General features: G+C 46.5%; 1 protein-coding gene across 5 annotated transcripts in view; it reads left to right on the top strand.

Moving 5' to 3' along the window:
* LOC135548600 (nuclear receptor corepressor 1-like) overlaps window positions 1–19,925 on the top strand; it is a 112,667-nt gene that overhangs the window by 82,618 nt on the left and 10,124 nt on the right. For 3 of the 5 annotated variants that reach the window (XM_064978363.1, XM_064978362.1, XM_064978366.1), the window contains 20 exons: window positions 430–904; window positions 1,156–1,402; window positions 1,987–2,191; window positions 2,986–3,147; window positions 4,217–4,383; window positions 4,874–4,991; window positions 5,260–5,346; window positions 6,100–6,158; window positions 6,435–6,600; window positions 6,926–7,045; window positions 7,162–7,245; window positions 7,392–7,648; window positions 7,781–8,117; window positions 8,368–8,592; window positions 9,010–9,216; window positions 9,729–9,878; window positions 11,387–11,593; window positions 11,819–11,957; window positions 13,572–14,038; window positions 14,302–14,451. In XM_064978363.1, coding sequence (XP_064834435.1) covers window positions 430–904; window positions 1,156–1,402; window positions 1,987–2,191; window positions 2,986–3,147; window positions 4,217–4,383; window positions 4,874–4,991; window positions 5,260–5,346; window positions 6,100–6,158; window positions 6,435–6,600; window positions 6,926–7,045; window positions 7,162–7,245; window positions 7,392–7,648; window positions 7,781–8,117; window positions 8,368–8,592; window positions 9,010–9,216; window positions 9,729–9,878; window positions 11,387–11,593; window positions 11,819–11,957; window positions 13,572–14,038; window positions 14,302–14,451 — 4,029 coding nt within the window. The remainder of the gene's footprint in view (window positions 1–429; window positions 905–1,155; window positions 1,403–1,986; window positions 2,192–2,985; window positions 3,148–4,216; window positions 4,384–4,873; window positions 4,992–5,259; window positions 5,347–6,099; window positions 6,159–6,434; window positions 6,601–6,925; window positions 7,046–7,161; window positions 7,246–7,391; window positions 7,649–7,780; window positions 8,118–8,367; window positions 8,593–9,009; window positions 9,217–9,728; window positions 9,879–11,386; window positions 11,594–11,818; window positions 11,958–13,571; window positions 14,039–14,301; window positions 14,452–19,925) is intronic. The other 2 variants (XM_064978364.1, XM_064978365.1) reach the window with 2 other exon arrangements.

Here is a 19,925-nt window from a genome sequence, read left to right as displayed (position 1 = left end):
GTGGAGGTGGAGGAAGGGTTGCTTGTTGGCTGTGTGTGGGGGTGTTGCTATCTGTTATGTTTAGTCGTGTCACTGAGTCACTGGATGTCATAATGCTTGGGTCATGTCAGTTTGAGAGATTGCCTTATCTGGTTCCAGTCTACCAGATAGTTGTAAAGTTCTGTCTACGCTACAGGAGGTCACTATATTATGTGTTGTTGTTCCTGAAGCTCTCATTGTTTCCCAAGGAAACCCAAACTGTCCTCAAGGCCTTGGTTAGTTGGTGTAACTGCCTGCAGATTGGAGAGGGTTACTTGGTTGGGCATAGCCAGGAATGCTGGGGGAAGGGGACTGAAGATTTGTCTTTTGTCACCTGACACCCGTGTCAGAGATTTATCTTGGCATTGACACATAAAAAATATATATATATATATTTTTTTATTCATACAGGTGGAGAGAACAGCTCAGACACAGAGAGTGCCCCTTCCCCGTCCCAGGCAGACCCCTCCAAGGTCGGAGGAGAGTCCCAGAGGGGAGACATTGCTGGAGGGTCAGAGAGCCAGCGGTCTGATCAGGACCAGGCCAGCGATAGAAAGGGCCAGGATCCATCCTACGGGGAGCTGAGGGTCAAGCTGGAGAAGAGCCCGGAGGGAGAGGCCAGAGACCCTGACTCTCAGGAGGATCAGGACAGGGAGAGGGCCCGGGCGGCCTATGAGGGCCAGGTGCACCCCAAGTGTGAGCCCCAGGAGGTGGACATGAAGCCAGGGGGTACTGAAGTACAGGTGAAGGTGGAGCCTGACTCGGCTAAGGAGAAGGGGGACAATGGCGAGAGAGAGGAGCAGAGAGAGGGGCACCACTCAGACAATGACTCCAGCGCCACCTGCAGTGCAGATGAGGATGTGGACGCTGAGCCCGAGAGACAGAGGTGGGTCAGGGTGGTCATCATGGGGATTAAGGACTCTTGTTTCAGACTTTAAAAACAAAGCTATTTGGATGAATTATTAAGGTTGTAAATGGTTGATATTATTAGTGGTAATTGAATCCCTTCATACAGGACTCCTTTATCCTAACTCCTGTAATCATTACCTCAACTCTTTCTGATCCGTGTGTCTCACCATCTCTCTCTTCTCTGGTCTCCCCCTTTCTCCTGTTTCCCCCTCTCTCCTGTGTCCTCAGGATTTTTTCTAGTATGGACAAGCCTTCGCTGCTCAGCCCTCCCGGCTCAGTGCTGATGTCCACGGCCAAGCAGGCCCACCTCAACATGCAGCAGTTCCAGCAGGGCGCCGCTGCCATCCCGCCCATGGTCAGTCACTATAGCAACCCACACTTTTCTATGATCAGATATGCCCATTCGGAGAGGCAGGCATACGGAGGCAGGCAACAGGGTGAAAGCATGTCTTGTTTAGACCAACCTACCCGTCAAGTGAGTCCATCATCCCCCGCACTTTTCCAACCAACCTGTAAATCATTCAATTCAATTCATGGATTCTTCTTTTTCCATTGAAATGTTAAATCAATCAGTTGATCAATGTGTTTGCAGGGATCTAAATCAATGAACTTGGGCCCATATGTTGTCTACCGGTAGTCCAATCATGCTAATGTGCTGACACTGTCAAATTGTTTTCTGATGTCCCTTTCTTTACCTCTAATTGCTTCTTCTATGGTGCTTCTGTCTCTATTTCTTATGGGATGAAGTCAGACAAACTGGATCGCCTGTTTAAGCAATGGGGCAGAGATATGCGTGCAAACACAAAAGCAATCCAATCTAACAACTGTCATTTTTTACATTTCATTCATCTAATAATGTACTTTACCCTTTCTCCGGGCATGGTTTAAAGGCAGGTGTTAGTACTATTCTTCTCATTCTGAAGTCCAATCAACATCTACTTCTAGATTGTAGATAGGACTTCAGGGTTAGAGGACAATGCTTCAGCTGCTCACCTGTACAGAGCTTGTCCCCCTCCAGTCTTCCTCACAGGGGTGTTTCTCCTCACCCTCCTCCTGTAGGTGGGTCCTTTCAGCACTGGCGGGATGCCCATGGGAGCCCCCCTCAGTGGCTTTGCCATGTTCCAGCACCAGATCAAGGCGGTGCACGAGTCGGCCCACGCGGAGGATAAACAGAGGCAGGACCAGGCCGACCCCGAGCACAGCAGACAACCTCCCAACTGCCCGCGCTTCACTACCCACAGCCCCACTGTACTGGACAGGGAGGGTAAGAGAGAGGACACACACACATACACACTGGTATCCCCCCTCCAAGCCCCTACCTACCTGAGCCTCTCAACCAACAGCAGCCTATTTATAGCCTATGCATTTTTCAGTCCCATTCGCTTTCGTTCAGCGTCAAAAAAGGAAAGAGGAGAGCGAGCCGGTTCAGACTGCTGAACCAGAACAAGAACAAGATGTTAGCTGACCCCATTTTACACGTAATGCGAACATGAAAGCTAAAAGCTCTGATAGGGAAAGCTTGTTTTTCCTGAAATGCCTCTGGGAGAAGAGAGGGATTCTGTGGTCGACTTTTGAAGGAGCATGACTTGAGCGTGTCAGAGCAGGACAGTTAGTTCCCCCAGGCAGACAGACAGAGAAGTGGGTCCTATTTTTAAGGGTAGAAGAGTCATTCAGCCACAAAGGACACAATTGGCCTACCCTGTTTCGGAGTCTGAATGGTATATTTTGTGTGAAGGGGGGGAAGTGCGTAATTAGACACCCAAAGCTTTTATCACCTTTTTTAAGAGCTAAAAATGTTTTTAGGTAGTCCCGCAATGCGGTATTTGAAGACGCTTGGAAATCGCAGTTCGTGTTAGAGCAGTAAGGCAGGGTGATGGGCTTTTTTTTGTGTGTGAAATCTGTGAATCGGTGCCAAGACCCTATTATTTTGTTGATTGAAATGTATAATAAAATCGTCTCGGGTTGTGTTTCATCTTCTGATTGCTCATCTATTTGTGTGCGGCATTTATCTTGCGGCTGTGTTTTCATTCATATGTCTCTGTTCTGTGTTGTGTTCAGGTAAGCCCTTCCCCTACATGCCTTATGATATGAAGATGGCTCTGGAGCAGGAGGCCCAGTCTGGTCGGCCTGGATCTCCCTACAGGCTCTCTCCCAGGGACATGAGCAAGGCCTCTCCTCAGCCCAACGACCCCAACGCCTCCCGCTACAGCGTGCCTCCAGGTAACCGCCCTCTGCTCTGTCCTCCCCCATGTGGCCTCAGCTCTACTGTTTAGCTAGCCTGCTCCCATACTGTTTGTGCTGTTACCAACTCTTTTTCCATTGGCTAAAGCTCTTACAGTACAGTTGGCCTTATTTTTTCCACCCCCCACCCCCTTCTCTTTACCGATTCTCTGTGAGTAGATTAATCCGTACTGTAACTGGCCTTAAAATACTATCTTTCCCTATCATGAATGCATGTTAATATTACTTACACACACACACAGAGCCTGGCTGCAGTAAGGCTTTAACAGTATTCCGTCATGGACTAGCTTGTTTCCTTATCTCTGTGTGAGCTGCCAGGATGCTGACGTCTGTGCCTGCTGTAGGTACTCTCCCGGATAAAATTTAAATGTTTGATTTTGTAAAGTGCAGGGGCACTGAGGGCGGGCAGACTGTCGGGAGGAAGGGAGCGGGGGTTGTTTCCTCAAGGCAGGTCACTCCCGGTCACCGTGACTCACTAACAGGGTAGAACTCAGACGAGCCAGATCTCGCTCCCTGAGGCTGTCCCCACAGATGTACAGACAGACAGAAGGCAGGGAGGTTACGTCAGGTTTAGGTCGGCTTCAGACTTTTAACTCTAGCTACCAGACTCACTGTACTGTGTTTACTTCACTGTTTACTTCAGTCTGGGGAATCTGCCTCAATGTTATCACCATGCACCCATAGATGGAAGATAGGCTGCTGGTGGAGCTTGTTAGTAAGAGTAGTGAATGATGCATTGGCTGAGAATGAGAAACAATTTAGCCTGAATTTAGTTGCAATAATGTACAGTGACTGATCTGTGGAAATGGCAGGAAATGGTACAATCATTTTTCTATGAGAATATCCATAATAGGCATACATATATTTTCTGGAGGGTTGCAAAAATGTTAAATGCTTTAACTTTTCAGTGCCTCTGGATTTTCTTTTCCTGACACACTTTTTGTGTGTTTTCCCTTCCCTTTTTCACCGTATCCTAGACAAGGTTCATGCTAAATAATCATATGATTGATGGTGTCACTCCCTAACTTCTATTGTTTTTCTCTCCTAGTGCTCCAGCCAGCTCCCAACCAGGTGGTCCAGAGTCTGCCTGATGGAGTCCGTGTGACTTTCTCCAGACACAGCCGACCCGCCAACATTCCATCTCCTCCTCCACTCATTCCAACCTCCAAACCCACAGACAAGCCTTCCTTTATCCAGGGCGGCTCCATCTCCCAGGTAAGACCCATATCCCTCAGGTGAGGGTTCAGATCCAGCCAGCCCCCTGGTTAGGCCCACACAGGTGGGCACCCAGAGCAGGTGTGGCTAAAGTGTTTTGTATGTTCTATTTGGTTAAATAATAAAACATTTTATTTTCTCTCTTTCTCATCAGTCATACTCTAACAGTATTTGTTGTGTGATAATTATTTAATAAGAAATCTATAAGGCTATTTGCCTTTGTAGCAGACAGTACTCTGTATTTAGTAATGTTTACGAGCCAATATGCCAAAGAGCAAACTTTAGTACACATCCGTTGGCTCCACCTTTATTTGTGTACATTGCACTTTCCCTGTATTTCTCTGCTGTATAATTCTGCGAAAGTTAAGGTTTTCAGAAATCCTGGTTGATGGACTCCCAGAATCAGGAGAGAACAAGCAGGGAGGGAATCCTCCAAATGGAATTTTGCAACCCTGACCTGATTCTGACCTGTCTGTTCCTGCCATTTCAGGGAACTCCTGGTACGTACCTGACATCCCATGCTGTCTACGGTGGCCCAGAGGTTGCAAAGAGCTCAGTGGGCTCCATATCCCTGGGCTTGCCCAGGCAGCAGGACCCCACCAAACCTGGTAAGACAAGCCAGTCTGGATGACACACGCACCCCGATCTACATTCCATTGTCCAAACTAGTACTACATACTACATTTATTCATACTAAGTGGTGTGCAAGTGTGGATACTGTCTATCATCATCTAATGTCCTCTCTCTGCTATTAGATTGGCATGAGAGAGAGACGAGCATATTGTCAACGTTTGAGCACATTCAGACCTGATGTCACAGTCCCAATGTCCCACTTCACTTGCCTTCCCTGTTCGTTCCCTCCCTTCCTCTCCCCAGTGTCCTACATTAAGCAGGAGGAGTGTTCTCCGCGTGGCCAGTCGGAGGGCCTCCTTTCCCAGATGCAGTATGAGGGGGTAGTCAGAGGTGTGTGTCTATTTGTCCATCTCACAAAAGTGTCTGCCTGTCATCCTGCCTGTCCTTGCCTCCCAAGTGTTTCTCCTTTCACACTCTCACCAAAACAGTGCTGTTACCCGCAGTGAATACCCAGAAACCGCACCTGTGTTCAAATCATATTTTAAATCTTTCAAATACTCAATGTTAGCCTGCCTAGAGTGCCAGATTGCTGGGGGTTGCATTTCTGGGACTAAAGACTTGACATACTATTTGAACCCAGGTTTGCAAGATTGATAGAAAATAGCTTTATCGCAGGCGATCGAGAAGAGTGAAGTGGAGTCTGGCCTCCTTCCCTCCCTCCTGCCCTCTGTTTGCACAGACTTGACAGAATGTGGCATGCTGGTGAGGGAGGCAGATGGAGAGAGACCTCACGAGCCCCAGTTCAAAAAGCACCTCCTTTCACAAGAAGTTCTCCCACAACTAACCTCTGTGGTGACATTGGGGTGTGGAAACCTCGGTCTCCCTCTTTCAGGCTGCAGCCCATTGCTCTACTATTCTCCCCACCAAGATTTAAAAGCAATGTATTAGTGCAGCCAGAGTGTACCATCTTACACCAATTACTTTAAATCCTTGAGATGAAGTCAACGAGTGCAAACTTCCGGGAGAATGAGGGAAAATCGGAGTTAGGCTTCAATGATTCTGACCAGGAATATAATGCCAACAACTGTACAACCCTCATCTATATCCACACATACCAACCTCTGTCTGTTGTCTTCCTTCTAGGAGGCCCAATGGATGGGGGTATCAGCAGAGGCAACCCAGCCAGAGGATCAATCACACAGGTATTACAGTTGCAATAACATTGCTAAGCCATTATGTGTATCCAAGCACCACGCTGTCTATGGACATCTAATATCACAGGTTTTCGTATGATGCATGCTGTGAATTAGTCTAATATCTTTGGAGCCGATTTTATTTGAAATGAAAAGTGCTATGTAAGTTAAAATAAACATTATTATGAAAAGGTTGAGTTGTTCCTGGTTTCTGACCTTTAATTGGACCCACTTCTCTCTGTCCATCTTTTCTTTTCTCTCTCTACCTCTCTTCTGTGTGACCAGGGCACGCCAGCCCTGTCTGGGTCTAGCATTGCGGCTGACCTGCTGAAGGGCACCAACACCAAGCTGGCCACAGAGGAACTGAGCAACCCAGAGAAGGCCCGGGAACATCTGGCCAAGGGACACGTCATCTACGAGGGCAAGAGTGGACACATCCTATCCTACGATGGTAATACGAAGCTGTGTTAGTGGTCACTCCACGACTTGATCTTCTTGTAAATCTGATATTTTTCGGTGTAGTGTGTTACTTATGGGACTTCAGATTTATTACTACAGTATAGTAGTTTCTGGAATTGTGCTGCATTGCATTGTGTATGATCCTATTACTTATCCTGGGCATTAGTTTACCCAGGGAGTTAGTCAATTGGGACAATGACAATGGTACCCGTGTGTACCTGAAGTCAGGCATTCATCAGCATTTATTGGTAGCAAGAATTAGGTCTGTAGATCTAAATCGGCCTAAATTAACATATATTGTCTCCCTGTCTCCGTAGCCATTAAGAACCCAAGAGAGGCCACGTGTAGCCCCAGGTCTGGCCATGAGCTCAAACGCTCCCACGATATGATGGAGGCCGCCAGAGGCCACCCCGGGAGAGAAGGAGCCCCCTTCGAGGGTAAGGCGCTTGTGTGTGCGCACGTCTGTAAGAGAGTGGGTTTTGTCTTCTACCCTAATCTCTGTGCATATATTCAGGCCACTAGGTGATAGTGACTGACTTTGTGTGTGTGTCAGGGTTGATAATCCGAGCCCTGCCCAGAGAAAGTCCCCATGGGGAGTCTAAGGAGAGGCCCATGATGACTGGATCCATCATGCAAGGTAATTAAGTTATCAGGTGACATCATCGCAGCTCCTATGTAAATAATTCAATTGAAAACCACAAATTAAACTCAGCAAATATGATTTTTACTTTTTAGGTAACTCAAGTTTTAAAATGTATTTGTATTTTTCTCTTCCCACTCCAGGTACACCCAGAACCTCTGCAGAGGCCTATGAGGAGAGCATGAAGTACGGCAAGCAGATAAAGAGGGAGAGCCCACCCATCCGCTCATTTGAGGGGGGGATTGGTAAGGGTAAGCCCTATGAGGGGGTGAACACCATTAAGGAGATGGGTCGCTCCATCCATGAGATCCCCCGCCAGGAGCAGCCTGGACAGGACCCCCGCAAGACCCCCGACATGGCTGCCAACAGCCGAGCTGCCATGGAGGGCTCCATATCCCAGGTAAGTGTGTGTGTGTGTGTGTTTGTGTTCTGCAGCTGTGTGTGTGCGTGCGTGTGTGCGCCAGTCATTGAGTGAGTGCTGTCTGTTCGTTGTCACCAACAGACAATCCCATCCCTCCTCTCCCTCTACCAGGGCCATCCTCTGAGCCAGTCGGCCATCAAGCACAACGTCAAGTCCCTGATCACCAGTCCCAGTAGGCTGCCCCATGGCCCCACCATGCCCCAGCTGGAGGCCATGGAGCGGGCCAAGTACGAGGAGAGCAAGGCGACGGCGGAGCAGCAGCAGCGAGCACGCCACACCTCTGTGGTCAACTCGGCCACCTCCGTGCTGCGCTCCACCCACCAGGAGCAAGGCAAGTCCCAGCTCAGCCCTGGCATGTACCAAGACGCAGATGCCCGCAGGACCCCGGTCAACTACAGCACCAGCTCCATGTCCAGAGGCTCGCCCATGCTGGGCCGAGGACAGGAGGGTATGTCTTGTCTGACCTTCCCTCTCAAAGTATTCACTTTCGAATTCATAGATCTTCTGTCAGATGTATTTGCACGAGGCCATTTCATTGTACAGCAATCACTTCACAAGCAATGATGTGTGGCTTTATCAGTACAATTTGAAAACATTGCAAGTGTTGAACACATTTTTGTTAATCCTTATGTTTACTTTTTTGATTTTTGTTTTGATGAAAGCCATTTGTGTTATTGTCATTTCTCTCCCCTATCCAGGCACTGGGAAGCCTACGTCCCACGATAGGAAGAGTACCATGACCCCCAATCAGAGGGACAGTGTTCCAGCCAAGTCCCCTGTGTCAGGGGGAGATCCCAACCACCCTATGGCCTCCCACAGCCCCTTTGACCCCCACCACCGCCCCATGGCCCCCGGAGAGCCTCGCTTCCACCTGCCTCCACACCTAGACCCTACCCTCTTCCACCGGGCCGTCCTGGACCCTGGTAGGACGCACAACACACCCTGTTACCCTGACCCACCAAGCATGGGTTCAAATAGTATTTTTATTTTTTTGTGAGCCTGGTGCAATGGAACCAATGGAATAGTCCCAAAAGTGCAAACCCTGCCCATTTGGCACTCCATGCAGGCTCAGTCAAATGCTCAATGTATTCAGGGGAAGAAATGATATTATATGAACCTGTGCCAACCTCTATGAACAACACAATAATAGACCTAAATCGTGGAATGATAGACTGGGTGAACTGGGGTAGCTTTGTCATTTTTCATTCATAGGCACTGAGTGTTCCGTCCAGTCTCAGGTTGAGTCCATTGACGTCAGTAGAGTAATCACCATCTGTTCGCCTGCTGTTCATATTTTTGGTCTCTATCTGCACCTCTCCTTTCCCCTCCTCCCCATGCAGCTGCATACATGTTCCCGAGGCAGCCGTCCCCGACGGGCTACCACAACACCTACCAGCTGTACACCATGGAGAACACAAGGCAGACCATCCTCAATGATTATATCACCTCACAGCAGATGCAGGTTATACCACGGCCCGATGTTGCCAGGGGCCTGTCGCCACGGGAACAGCAACAGATTGCCATCTCTTATCCTCCCGGAGCGCGAGGTACTGGACTCTGACTGCTGTCTGTCTGTTTGTGTGTCCTTCTCTCACCTGAGGGAGGTAGGGAGAGGAGGGAGTGATGTGGGGTGATGGGTAGAACGCAGTCTGTGTTCTTGTGAATTAGTGGCTACCTTTTCCAGACGCCCAGAAGCAAATGACCCTGACAAATTGCCTCATATTGATTTAGTTTTCTTTTAGTTTATTATCGCTGATTTGTTGACGTATATTTTGGGCCTGCAGCTAATACTCCATTTTATAAATTGGTTATTGACAAACATTCAATTCAGACTTTCGTTTGCTCAGTGATTGCCTCTTACAAGGTGACCACTCCACGCACCTTTTTGAAAATTAAGCAGCCCTATTACAAAAACATGTGTTTTTGAGCACTGTTCAGAGAAAGGTGACTGGTAAAACCAAGGCTACTGTACACAGTGTTCATTCATACCTCTTCAAATTGATCCTATGGATCTGGTTCGTGTTGCTCACTGTTGGCCCTTTGCTTCTGTCTGTAAAAGGGATTATTGATCTAGCCCAGATGCCTCCAACTATCCTGTTGCCTCACCCTGGGGGAACAGGTACTCCCACTATGGACCGCATCACCTACATCCCCGGAGCTCAACCCCCTTTCCCTCCTAGGCCTTTCAACCCAGCCTCCATATCTCCAGGTGAGGACCCCCCTGCCCCAACACCAACCTGACCCTCCTGTTCTCTTACCCCCCTCTTGTTCCTTTATTCCCCCCTCTTACCCTCAACCCCCTGAAGCACTCAGCCCTGCTGCACTCCCCTGAGCTCTGAGAATCTGAATTGACCTGAACACACCTATGGACCAGATCTAAATAAACACCTACTGCAGTAACTCTCTACAGTAAACACCTACTGCAGTAACCTCTCTACAGTAAACGCCTACTGCAGTAACCTCTCTACAGTAACCACCTACTGCAGTAACCTCTCAACAGTAAACGCCTACTGCAGTAACCTCTCTACAGTAAACGCCTACTGCAGTAACCTCTCTACAGTAAACGCCTGCTGCAGTAACCTCTCTACAGTAAACGCCTACTGCAGTAACCTCTCTACAGTAAACGCCTACTGCAGTAACCTCTCTACAGTAAACGCCTACTGCAGTAACCTCTCTACAGTAAACGTCTACTGCAGTAACCTCTCTACAGTAAACGTCTACTGCAGTAACCTCTCTACAGTAAACGCCTACTGCAGTAACCTCTCTACAGTAAACGCCTACTGCAGTAACCTCTCTACAGTAAACGCCTACTGCAGTAACCTCTCTACAGTAAACACCTACTGCAGTAACCTCTCTACAGTAAACACCTACTGCAGTTATCTCTCTACAGTAAACACCTACTGCAGTAACCTCTCCACAGTAAACACCTACTGCAGTAACCTCTCAACAGTAAACGCCTACTGCAGTAACCTCTCAACAGTAAACGCCTACTGCAGTAACCTCTCTACAGTAAACGCCTACTGCAGTAACCTCTCTACAGTAAACGCCTGCTGCAGTAACCTCTCTACAGTAAACGCCTACTGCAGTAACCTATCTACAGTAAACGCCTACTGCAGTAACCTCTCTACAGTAAACGCCTACTGCAGTAACCTCTCTACAGTAAACGTCTACTGCAGTAACCTCTCTACAGTAAACGTCTACTGCAGTAACCTCTCTACAGTAAACGCCTACTGCAGTAACCTCTCTACAGTAAACGCCTACTGCAGTAACCTCTCTACAGTAAACGCCTACTGCAGTAACCTCTCTACAGTAAACACCTACTGCAGTAACCTCTCTACAGTAAACACCTACTGCAGTTATCTCTCTACAGTAAACACCTACTGCAGTAACCTCTCCACAGTAAACACCTACTGCAGTAACCTCTCTACCCAAAATCAGATGTTCAGTTTACCTCATTAATTGGGAAATGTAACAAAAAAGTAAATGCCAAAATGAGTAGAAAGCTCCATTTGAGATGGTACCCAGAACATCTCTGCTGTCTATCCTGATCAACATCCGGGCAGGATACTCCTCTCTGTGTCATCAGGCATTCACAACAGCACTGTGTGCTTAAGGCGGCCCAACCATCCTTCTACCCCTCAGCGACTGTACCCTAAGTAGAGACGGTGTGTAAACCTACTGTGTGTGTGTGTGTTGTCTGTTTCTTTGTGTCCACAGGCCACCAAGCCCACCTCGCAGCTACAGCAGCTGCCTGTCAGGAGCGAGAACGGGAGAGGGAGCGCGAAAGAGAAAGGGAGCATCGAGAGAAAGAGAGGGAAAAGGAGCGAGAAAGGGAGAACAGGGAGAGGGAAAGGGAGGAGTACAGACAACGAGAGCGTGAGCGAGTGGTGGCTGCAGCGGTTGCCAATGACTACATGCGTGGAGGTGAACCTCAATGCCATTTATATTGTACAGTGTCATCAACAATACAGTGCCAACTAGTTCATAGCAGTTTGTTTTGATTGAACCTGGCTGAACAAATTCTCTCACAGAGTTAAGGGATTTTTAATGTAGCCTGTTTTTTGGGACAGCATTGAAAAAGCCATTATAAGCTTCCAACTTTGAATTGCTCTTTTCTGTTATGGAAGTCAGCTCTTGTTTTTCCCCCAGGTCCAGGGCAGCCAGATAGACCAGGAAGCCGTGGTTACCTGCGTAGCCCCTCCCCATCTATGAGGTCACAGGAAGCCCAGCAGCAGCGACCCAGCATCTTCCAAGGAACCAACAGCAAGGGCGTCATCACCCCTCTCATGTGAGTCTAAGCCTGCTCTGCTCTGGCCTTGTAAGCCCTCACCCCATGTACACTCAGAGTGTGTGTGTGATGGAAAAGTGCTTTCAGTGTTAACCAGATGTAAAGTACTGTATGTAGAAAAAGTAATGAGCTCATATATTTTTTTAAATAATATAATCTTTGAGAACTAACAATCACCAAAATAAAAGCTAGACAGGGAGATTTTTAAGTTTCATAAACAATACTTTTAGCAGTGTTGATTTTATTATTATGTTTAAGCAATATAACACAGCATTAGCCGTGGAAAGTATAGAATATCAAAAAATGTGCATTAAAACTGCAACATTTTCAATCGGCTCCATGGATAAATGTGTAGAATTGCAGGTAATTGGCATAAATATCCCAAAATAATTTCTACACTGCCAAGATGAGGGCCTCTAAAATGTTTTCTAAAATCTAGACGGGTTGATCGCGCGCCACGCCCATTTTCGTTCCATATAGAAACCTGTACGTGTACTGTCAATCCATTCTGCACCCGTTCTACTGACTCTGAAAAACACCAGAAGAAAGATGCCAGGGTCCCTGCTCATCTGCGGGAAAGTGCTTTAGGCATGCTGCAAGGAGGCATGAGAACTGCAGATGTGGCCAGAGAAATAAATTGCAATATCCGTACTGTAAGACTCTTAAGACAGCACTTACAGGGAGACCGGACGTACAGCTGATCAGCCTCTCAGTGGCAGACCACGTGTAACAACACCTGCACAGGATCGGTACATCTGAACATCACACCTGCGGGACAGGTACAGGATGGCAACAACAACTGCCCGAGTTACACCAGGAATGCACAATCCCTCCATCAGTGCTCAGACTGTCCGCAAAAGCCTGAGAGAGGCTGGACTGAGGGCTTGCAGGCTTGTTGTAAGGCAGGTCCTCACCAGACATCACCGGCAACAACGTTTCCTATGGGCACAAATCCACCGTTGCTGGACCAGACAGGACTGGCAAAAAGTGCTCTTCACTGACGAGTCGCGGTTTTGTCTCACCAGGGGTGATGGTCAGATTCGTGTTTATCGTCGAAGGAATGATCATTAACACTGAGGCTTGTATTCTGGAGATGGATCGATTTGGAGGCAGGGGGTCCGTCATGGTCTGGGGCAGTGTGTCACAGCATCATCGGACTGAGTTTGGTGTCATCGCAGTCAATCTCAAAGCTGTGCGTTACATAGAAGATATCCTCCTCCCTCATGTGGTACCCGTCCTGCAGGCTCATCCTGACATGACCCTCCAGCATGACAATGCCACCAGCCATACTGCTTGTTCTGTGCGTGATTTCCTGCAAGACAGCAATGTCCGTGTTCTGCCATGGTCAGCGAAGAGCCCGGATCTCAATCCAAATTGAGTACGTCTGGGACCTGTTGAATCGGAGGGTGAGGGCTACGGCCATTCCCCCCCAGAAATGTCCAGGAACTTGCAGGTGCTTTGGTGGAAGTCACATGTCTGTGGAACTTGTTCAGTTTGTCTGTTGTTGAATCTTATGTTCATACAAATATTTACACATGTTAAGTTTGGTGAAAATGAACGCAGTTGAGTTTATATATACATAATATGAACCTTCAACCTCTCTGCCACCTCCAGGCCATCAGCAGCAGCCCAGGCAGGAGCCCGTTACAGCACTGCAGCCGATGCCCTTGCTGCTCTGGTGGACGCTGCCGCATCCGCCCCTCAGATGGACGTCAACAAGGGCAAGGACTCCTCCAAGCACGATCGAGACGACGACATGTCTTCATCATCATCATCCTCTGCGGCCAGGCGGCAGCACGAGCAGCAGCAGCAGGAGGCAGACAGGCGGTCCATGCAGTCTCCCTACATGTCTCTGCCAGGGGGGAAACCCCACCCAGGATACACTGAGGGGTCTGGTGGTCCCCAGGGGGGCAAGGACAAGGGTCCCCCCACCAAGTCACGCATCGAGGAGGAGTTGAGGACCAGAGGAAAGACCACCATCACGGCCGCCAACTTCATCGACGTCATCATCAAGCGTCAGATCGCCTCGGACAAGGACTCACGGGAGAGAGGCTCCCAGAGCTCCGATTCCTCCAGCAGCTGTGAGTCTTCCACATAGAATAAAATACAACAGGGAACAGTGTAGAACATGGACACTATATATAGAGACAAATAGGATTTGAGCCAGGCCTGTAATACTACTGGCTGGGTGGGTGGACACCTGGATATAGATTTGGTTTGGGTTTGAATTCCCAGCATTTCTAACATGTAAGACTTAATAACATAGCAAATAACAAAAAAAGAGAAAATGATCATATGTCAGTGAGAGGGTTGTTTTCAAGGTGTGTGTGTCCCTCCCCTGCAGTGTCATCCAGTCGGTATGAGGTCCCCAGTGGAGGAGCCATCGAGGTGATCAGCCCAGCCAACTCTCCAGCCCAGGCCCAGCAGGAGAAACAGCAGCAGGATGACAGGGAGAGGGCTGACAGGGACAGGGCTGCACAGGCAGCAACACAAGGTAAGAAGAAAGCGTTATCCTGTGAGCCATTCAATAATAGGATGTTTTCTGAGTTCTGGTTTGCCTGACACAGATTAAGCTTGCGGAGTTGAGCGCAGACTTTTTTTATTTTTTTAAATGTATTTTTTTAAATGAACCTCCAACTCCTTCGAGTCGCTATGCGTGGATACTTCAAAAATGTACATTCTTAAACCCTTTACCCTGTATACCTATGTTTGTCCCGTTGCGTGCCTTTCTTTGTTTGCTGAAATCCATACTTTTTAATAAAACGTTAATCAAATACAACCACTGACTGTTCCCTTGTTGAGGTTCAATTGGCACATGCACATTCACGCTGAGTTGCCATCTTAGTGCAACAGCAACGAGGAAACAGTCAGTGGTATGTCTCCCGAGAACGACCCTGACGAGACCAGAGCCAGGAACAGATACAGCTCTTGACCAGCCTGTTTAGTAGGGTGAACCGTAGCAAACGTAGAACAAAAACATCTTCTTATGAGGACAAACATGGGTATATAGTTAGGGTTTACTAATGTACATTTTGAAGTATCGACGCATAGCGAGTCGGAGATTCATTTAAAAAACTCTAGTCTGCACTCAACCTACGGAGGCATTGGGCTGCTTGGCAAATATTAAGCCTGCACCTGGACTATTTTTTAAATTTAACCAGGTAGGCCAGTTGAGAACAAGTTCTCATTTATAACTGCGACCTGGCCAAGATAAAGCAAAGCAGTGCGACACAAACAACAACAGAGTTACACATGGAATAAACAAACGTACAGTCAATAACACAATCGAAAAAGTCTATATACAGTGTGTGCAAATGGCGTGAAGAGGTAAGGCAATAAATAGGCCATAGTAGCGAAGTAATTACAATTTAGCGAATTAACACTGGAGTGATAGATGTGTAGATGATGATGTACAAGTAGAAATACTGGTGTGCAAAAGAGCAGAAAAGTAAATAAAACAATATGTGGGTGAGGTAGATAGATAGGATGGGCTATTTACAGATGGGCTGTGTACAGCTGCAGCGATCGGTAAGCTGCTCAGATAGCTGACGCTTAAAGTTAGTGAGGGAGATGTGTCTCCAACTTCAGCGATTTTCTTTTTTTGCAATTCGTTCCGGTCATTGGCAGCAGAGAACTGGAAGGAAAGGCGGCCAAATAAATAGGTGTTGGCTTTGGGGATGACCAGTGAGATATACCTGCTGGAGCGTGTGCTACGGAGGGGTGTTATGGTGACCAGTGAGCTGAGATAAGGTGGAGCTTTACCTAGTAAAGACTTATAAGTGACCTGGAGCCAGTGGGTCTGGCAACGAATATATAGTGAGGGCCAGCCGACGAGAGCATACAGGTCGTGGTGGTGGGTGGTATATGAGGCTTTGGTGACAAAACGGATGGCACTGTGATAGAGACTGCATCCAGTTTGCTGAGTAGAGTGTTGGAGGATATTTTGTAAATGACATCACCGAAGTTGAGGATCGGTAGGATACTCAGTATTACTAGGGTATGTTTGGCAGCGTGAGTGAAGGTTGCTTGTTGCAAAATAGGAAGCCGATTTTAGTTTTAACTTTGGATTGGAGATGTTTAAAATGAGTCTGGAAGGAGAGTTTACAGTCTATTTGTAGTTGCCCACATAGTCTAAGTCAGAGCCGTCCGGAGTAGTGATGCTAGTCGGGTGGGCGGTGCGGGCAGCGATCGGTTGAAAAGCATAGTTTTACTAGCGTTTAAGAGCAGTTGGAGGCCACGGAAGGAGTGTTGTATGGCATTGAAGCTCGTTTGGAGGCAGCATTTTCACTTTTGGATGAATAGCGTGCCCAGAGTAAACTGCTTCCTACTCAGCCCCAGATGCTAATATATGCATATTATTATTAGTATTAGAGGTTGGCCGATTAATCGGAATGGCCAATTAATTAGGTCCGATTTCAAGTTTTCATAACAATCAGAAATCGGTATTTTAGGGTGCCGATTTGTAAAAAAATATATAAAAAATAAAAAATATATTTAACAAAAACCTTATTTTTTTTTATACCTTTATTTATTTATTTATTTATTATTATTTTTATACCTTTATTTAACTAGGCAAGTCAGTTAAGAAAACATTCTTATTTTCAATTGACGGCCTAGGAACGGTGGGTTAACTGCCTCGTTCAGGGGCAGAACGACAGATTTTCACCTTGTCAGCTCAGGGATCCAATCTTGCAACCTTACATTTAACTAGTCCAACGCAATAACGACCTGCCTCTCTCTCGTTGCCCTCCACAAGGAGACTGCCTGTTACGCGAATGCAGTAAGCCAAGGTAAGTTGCTAGCTAGCATTAAACATATTAAAAAAAACAATCAATCATAATCACTAGTTAACTACACATGGTTGATATTACTAGGTATTATCTAGCGTGTCCTGCATTGCATATAATCTGACTGAGCATACAAGCATACAGGTATCTGACTGAGCGGTGGTAGGCAGAAGCAGGCGCGTAAACATTCATTCAAACAGCACTTTTGTGCGTTTTGCCAGCAGCTCTTCGTTGTGCGTCAAGCATTGCTCTGTTTATGACTTCAAGCCTATCAACTCCCGAGATGAGGCTGGTGTAACCGAAGTGAAATGGCCAGCTAGTTAGCCCACGCTAATAGCGTTTCAAACGTCACTCGCTCTGAGCCTTCTAGTAGTTGTTCCCCTTGCTCTGCATGGGTAATGTTGCTTCGATGGTGGCTGTTGTCGTTGTGTTGCTGGTTCAAGCCCAGGGAGGAGCAAGGAGAGGGACGGAAGCTATACAGTTACACTGGCAATAGTAAAGTGTCTATAAGAACTTCCAATAGTCAAAGGTTAATGAAATACAAATGGTATAGAGGGAAATAGTCCTATAATTCCTATAATAACTACAACCTTAAACTTCTTACCTGGGAATATTGAAGACTCATGTTAAAAGGAACCACCAGCTTTCATATGTTCTCATGTTCTGAGTAAGGAACTGAAACGTTAGCTTTCTTACATAGCACATATTGCACTTTTACTTTCTTCTCCAACACTTTGTTTTTGCATTATTTAAACCAAATTGAACATGTTTCATTATTGACTTGAGGCTAAATAGATTTTATTGATGTGTTATATTAAGTTAAAATAAGTGTTCATTCAGTATTGTTGTAATTGTCATTATTACAAATACATTTAAAAACATTGGGCGATTAATCGGTATCGGCTTTTTTGGTCCTCCAGTAATTGGTATCGGAATAAGCGTTGAAAAATCATAATCGGTCGACCTCTAATTAGTATTGGATAGAGAACACTCTGAAGTTTCTAAAACTGTTTGAATGATTTCTGTGAGTATAACAGAACTCATATAGCAGGTAAAAAAACTGAGAAAAAATCCAAACAGGAAGTGGGAAATCTGAGGTTTGTAGTTTCTGATCTCAGCCCCTATCGAATACACAGTGAGATATGGGTTATTTTACACTTCCTACGGCTTCCACTAGATGTCAACCGTCTTTAGAATGTTGTTTCAGGCTTCTACAGTGAAGGGGGGCCGGATGCGAGCTGTTTGACTAAGGGGTCTGGCAGCAGCCTCATTCTCAGTCACACGCATTTCACATGAGAGGAAGCTCTCGTTCCATTGCTTTTCTACAGAGAATGGAATTCTCCGGTTGGAACATTATTGAACATTTATGATAAAAACATCCTAAAGATTGATTCTATACTTAGTTTGACAAGTTTCTTCCACCTGTAATATAACTTTTTGAACTTTTCGTCCGACTGGACCTGAACGTGCATTTGGATTTGTTTACCAAACGCCCTAACAAAAGAAGCTATTTGGACATAAATGATGGACATTATCGAACAAAACAAACATTTATTGTGGAACTGGGATTCCTGGGAGTGAATTCTTATGAAGATCATCAAAGGTAAGTGAGTATTTATAATGCTATTTTTGACTAATGTTGACTGCGCAACATGGCAGATATTTCTTTTGGCTGGGTTGGACTCTGAGCGTCGTACTCAGAATGTTTTTTCCGTAAAGTTTTTTTTAAATCTGACACAGCGGTTGCATTATTAAGGAGAAGTGTATCTAAAGTTCCATGCATAACACTTGAATTTTCATCAACATTTATAATGAGTATTTATGTCATTTCATCACTGCACAATCACTGCATGTTTTAGAACTACTGAACGTAGCACGCCAATGTAAAATGAGATTTTTTTTTGATAAATATGCACTTTATCAAACAAAGCATACATGTATTGTGTAACATGAATTCCTATGAGTGTCATCTGATGAAGATCATCAAAGGTTAGTGAGTAATTTGATCTCTTTGTGCTTTTTGTGACTCCTCTCTTCGGCTGGAAAAATGGCTGGGTCATTCTGTGGCTTGGTGGTGACCTAACATAATCGTTTGTGGAGCTTTCGCTGTAAAGCATTTAGAAATCAGACACTGGCTGGATTAACAAGAATTTTATCTTTAAAATGGTGTAAAATACTTGTATGTTTGAGAAATTTGATTTGTGAGATTTCTGTTGATTTGTATTTGGCGCCCTGCTATTTCATTGGCTGTTGGCGAGGGGTTCCGCTAGCGGAACGGGGTTCCTAGTCCTAGACAGGGTAACAAAGTGTCCAAAGAAGGGCCAGATGTATACAGAATGGTGTCGTCTGCGTAGAGGTGGATCAGGGAATCACCTACAGCAAGAGCGATATCGTTGATATATACAGAGAAAAGAGTCAGCCCGAGAATTGAACCCTGTGGTAACCCCATAGAGACTGCCAGAGGTCCGGACAACAGGCTCTCCGATTTGACACACTGAAACTCTATCTGAGAAGTAGTTGGTGAACCAGGCGAGCCAGTCATTTGAGAAACCAAGGCTATTGAGTCGGCCGATAAGAATACGGTTATTGACAGATTCGAAAGCCTTGGCCAGGTCGATGAAGACTGCTGCACAGTACTGTTTTTTATCGATGGCAGTTATGATATTGTTTGGTACCTTGAGCGTGGCTGAGGTGCACCAATGACCAGCTCGGAAACCGGATTGCACAGCGGAGAAGGTACGGTGGGATTCGAAATGGTCATTGATCTTTTGTTAACTTGGCTTTCGAAGAATTTAGAAAGGCAGGGCAGGATGGCTATAGGTCTGTAACAGTTTGGGTATAGAGTGTCACCCCCTTTGAAGAGGGGGATGACCGTGGCAGCTTTCCAATCTTTAGGGATCTCGGATGATGCGAAAGAGAGGTTGAACAGATTGGTAATAGGGGTTGCAACAATGGCAGCGGATAATTTTAGAAAGAAAGGGTCCAGATTGTCTAGCCCAGCTGATTTGTACGGGTCCAGGTTTTGCAGCTCTTTCAGAACATCTGCTATCTGGATTTGGGTGAAGGAGAAGCTGGGGAGGTTTGGGCAAGTAGCTGTGGGGGGGGGCGGAGCTGTTTGCCAGGGTTGGGGTAGCCAGGAGGAAAGCATGGCCAGCTGTAGAGAAATGCTTATTGAAATTCT

Source organism: Oncorhynchus masou, chromosome 11 (assembly GCF_036934945.1).
Source record: "Oncorhynchus masou masou isolate Uvic2021 chromosome 11, UVic_Omas_1.1, whole genome shotgun sequence".
In the NCBI taxonomy this organism is placed as follows: Eukaryota; Metazoa; Chordata; class Actinopteri; order Salmoniformes; family Salmonidae; genus Oncorhynchus; species Oncorhynchus masou.
Note: the sequence above shows the minus strand (reverse complement) of the source record. Positions and strands in the feature narration are given on the sequence as shown.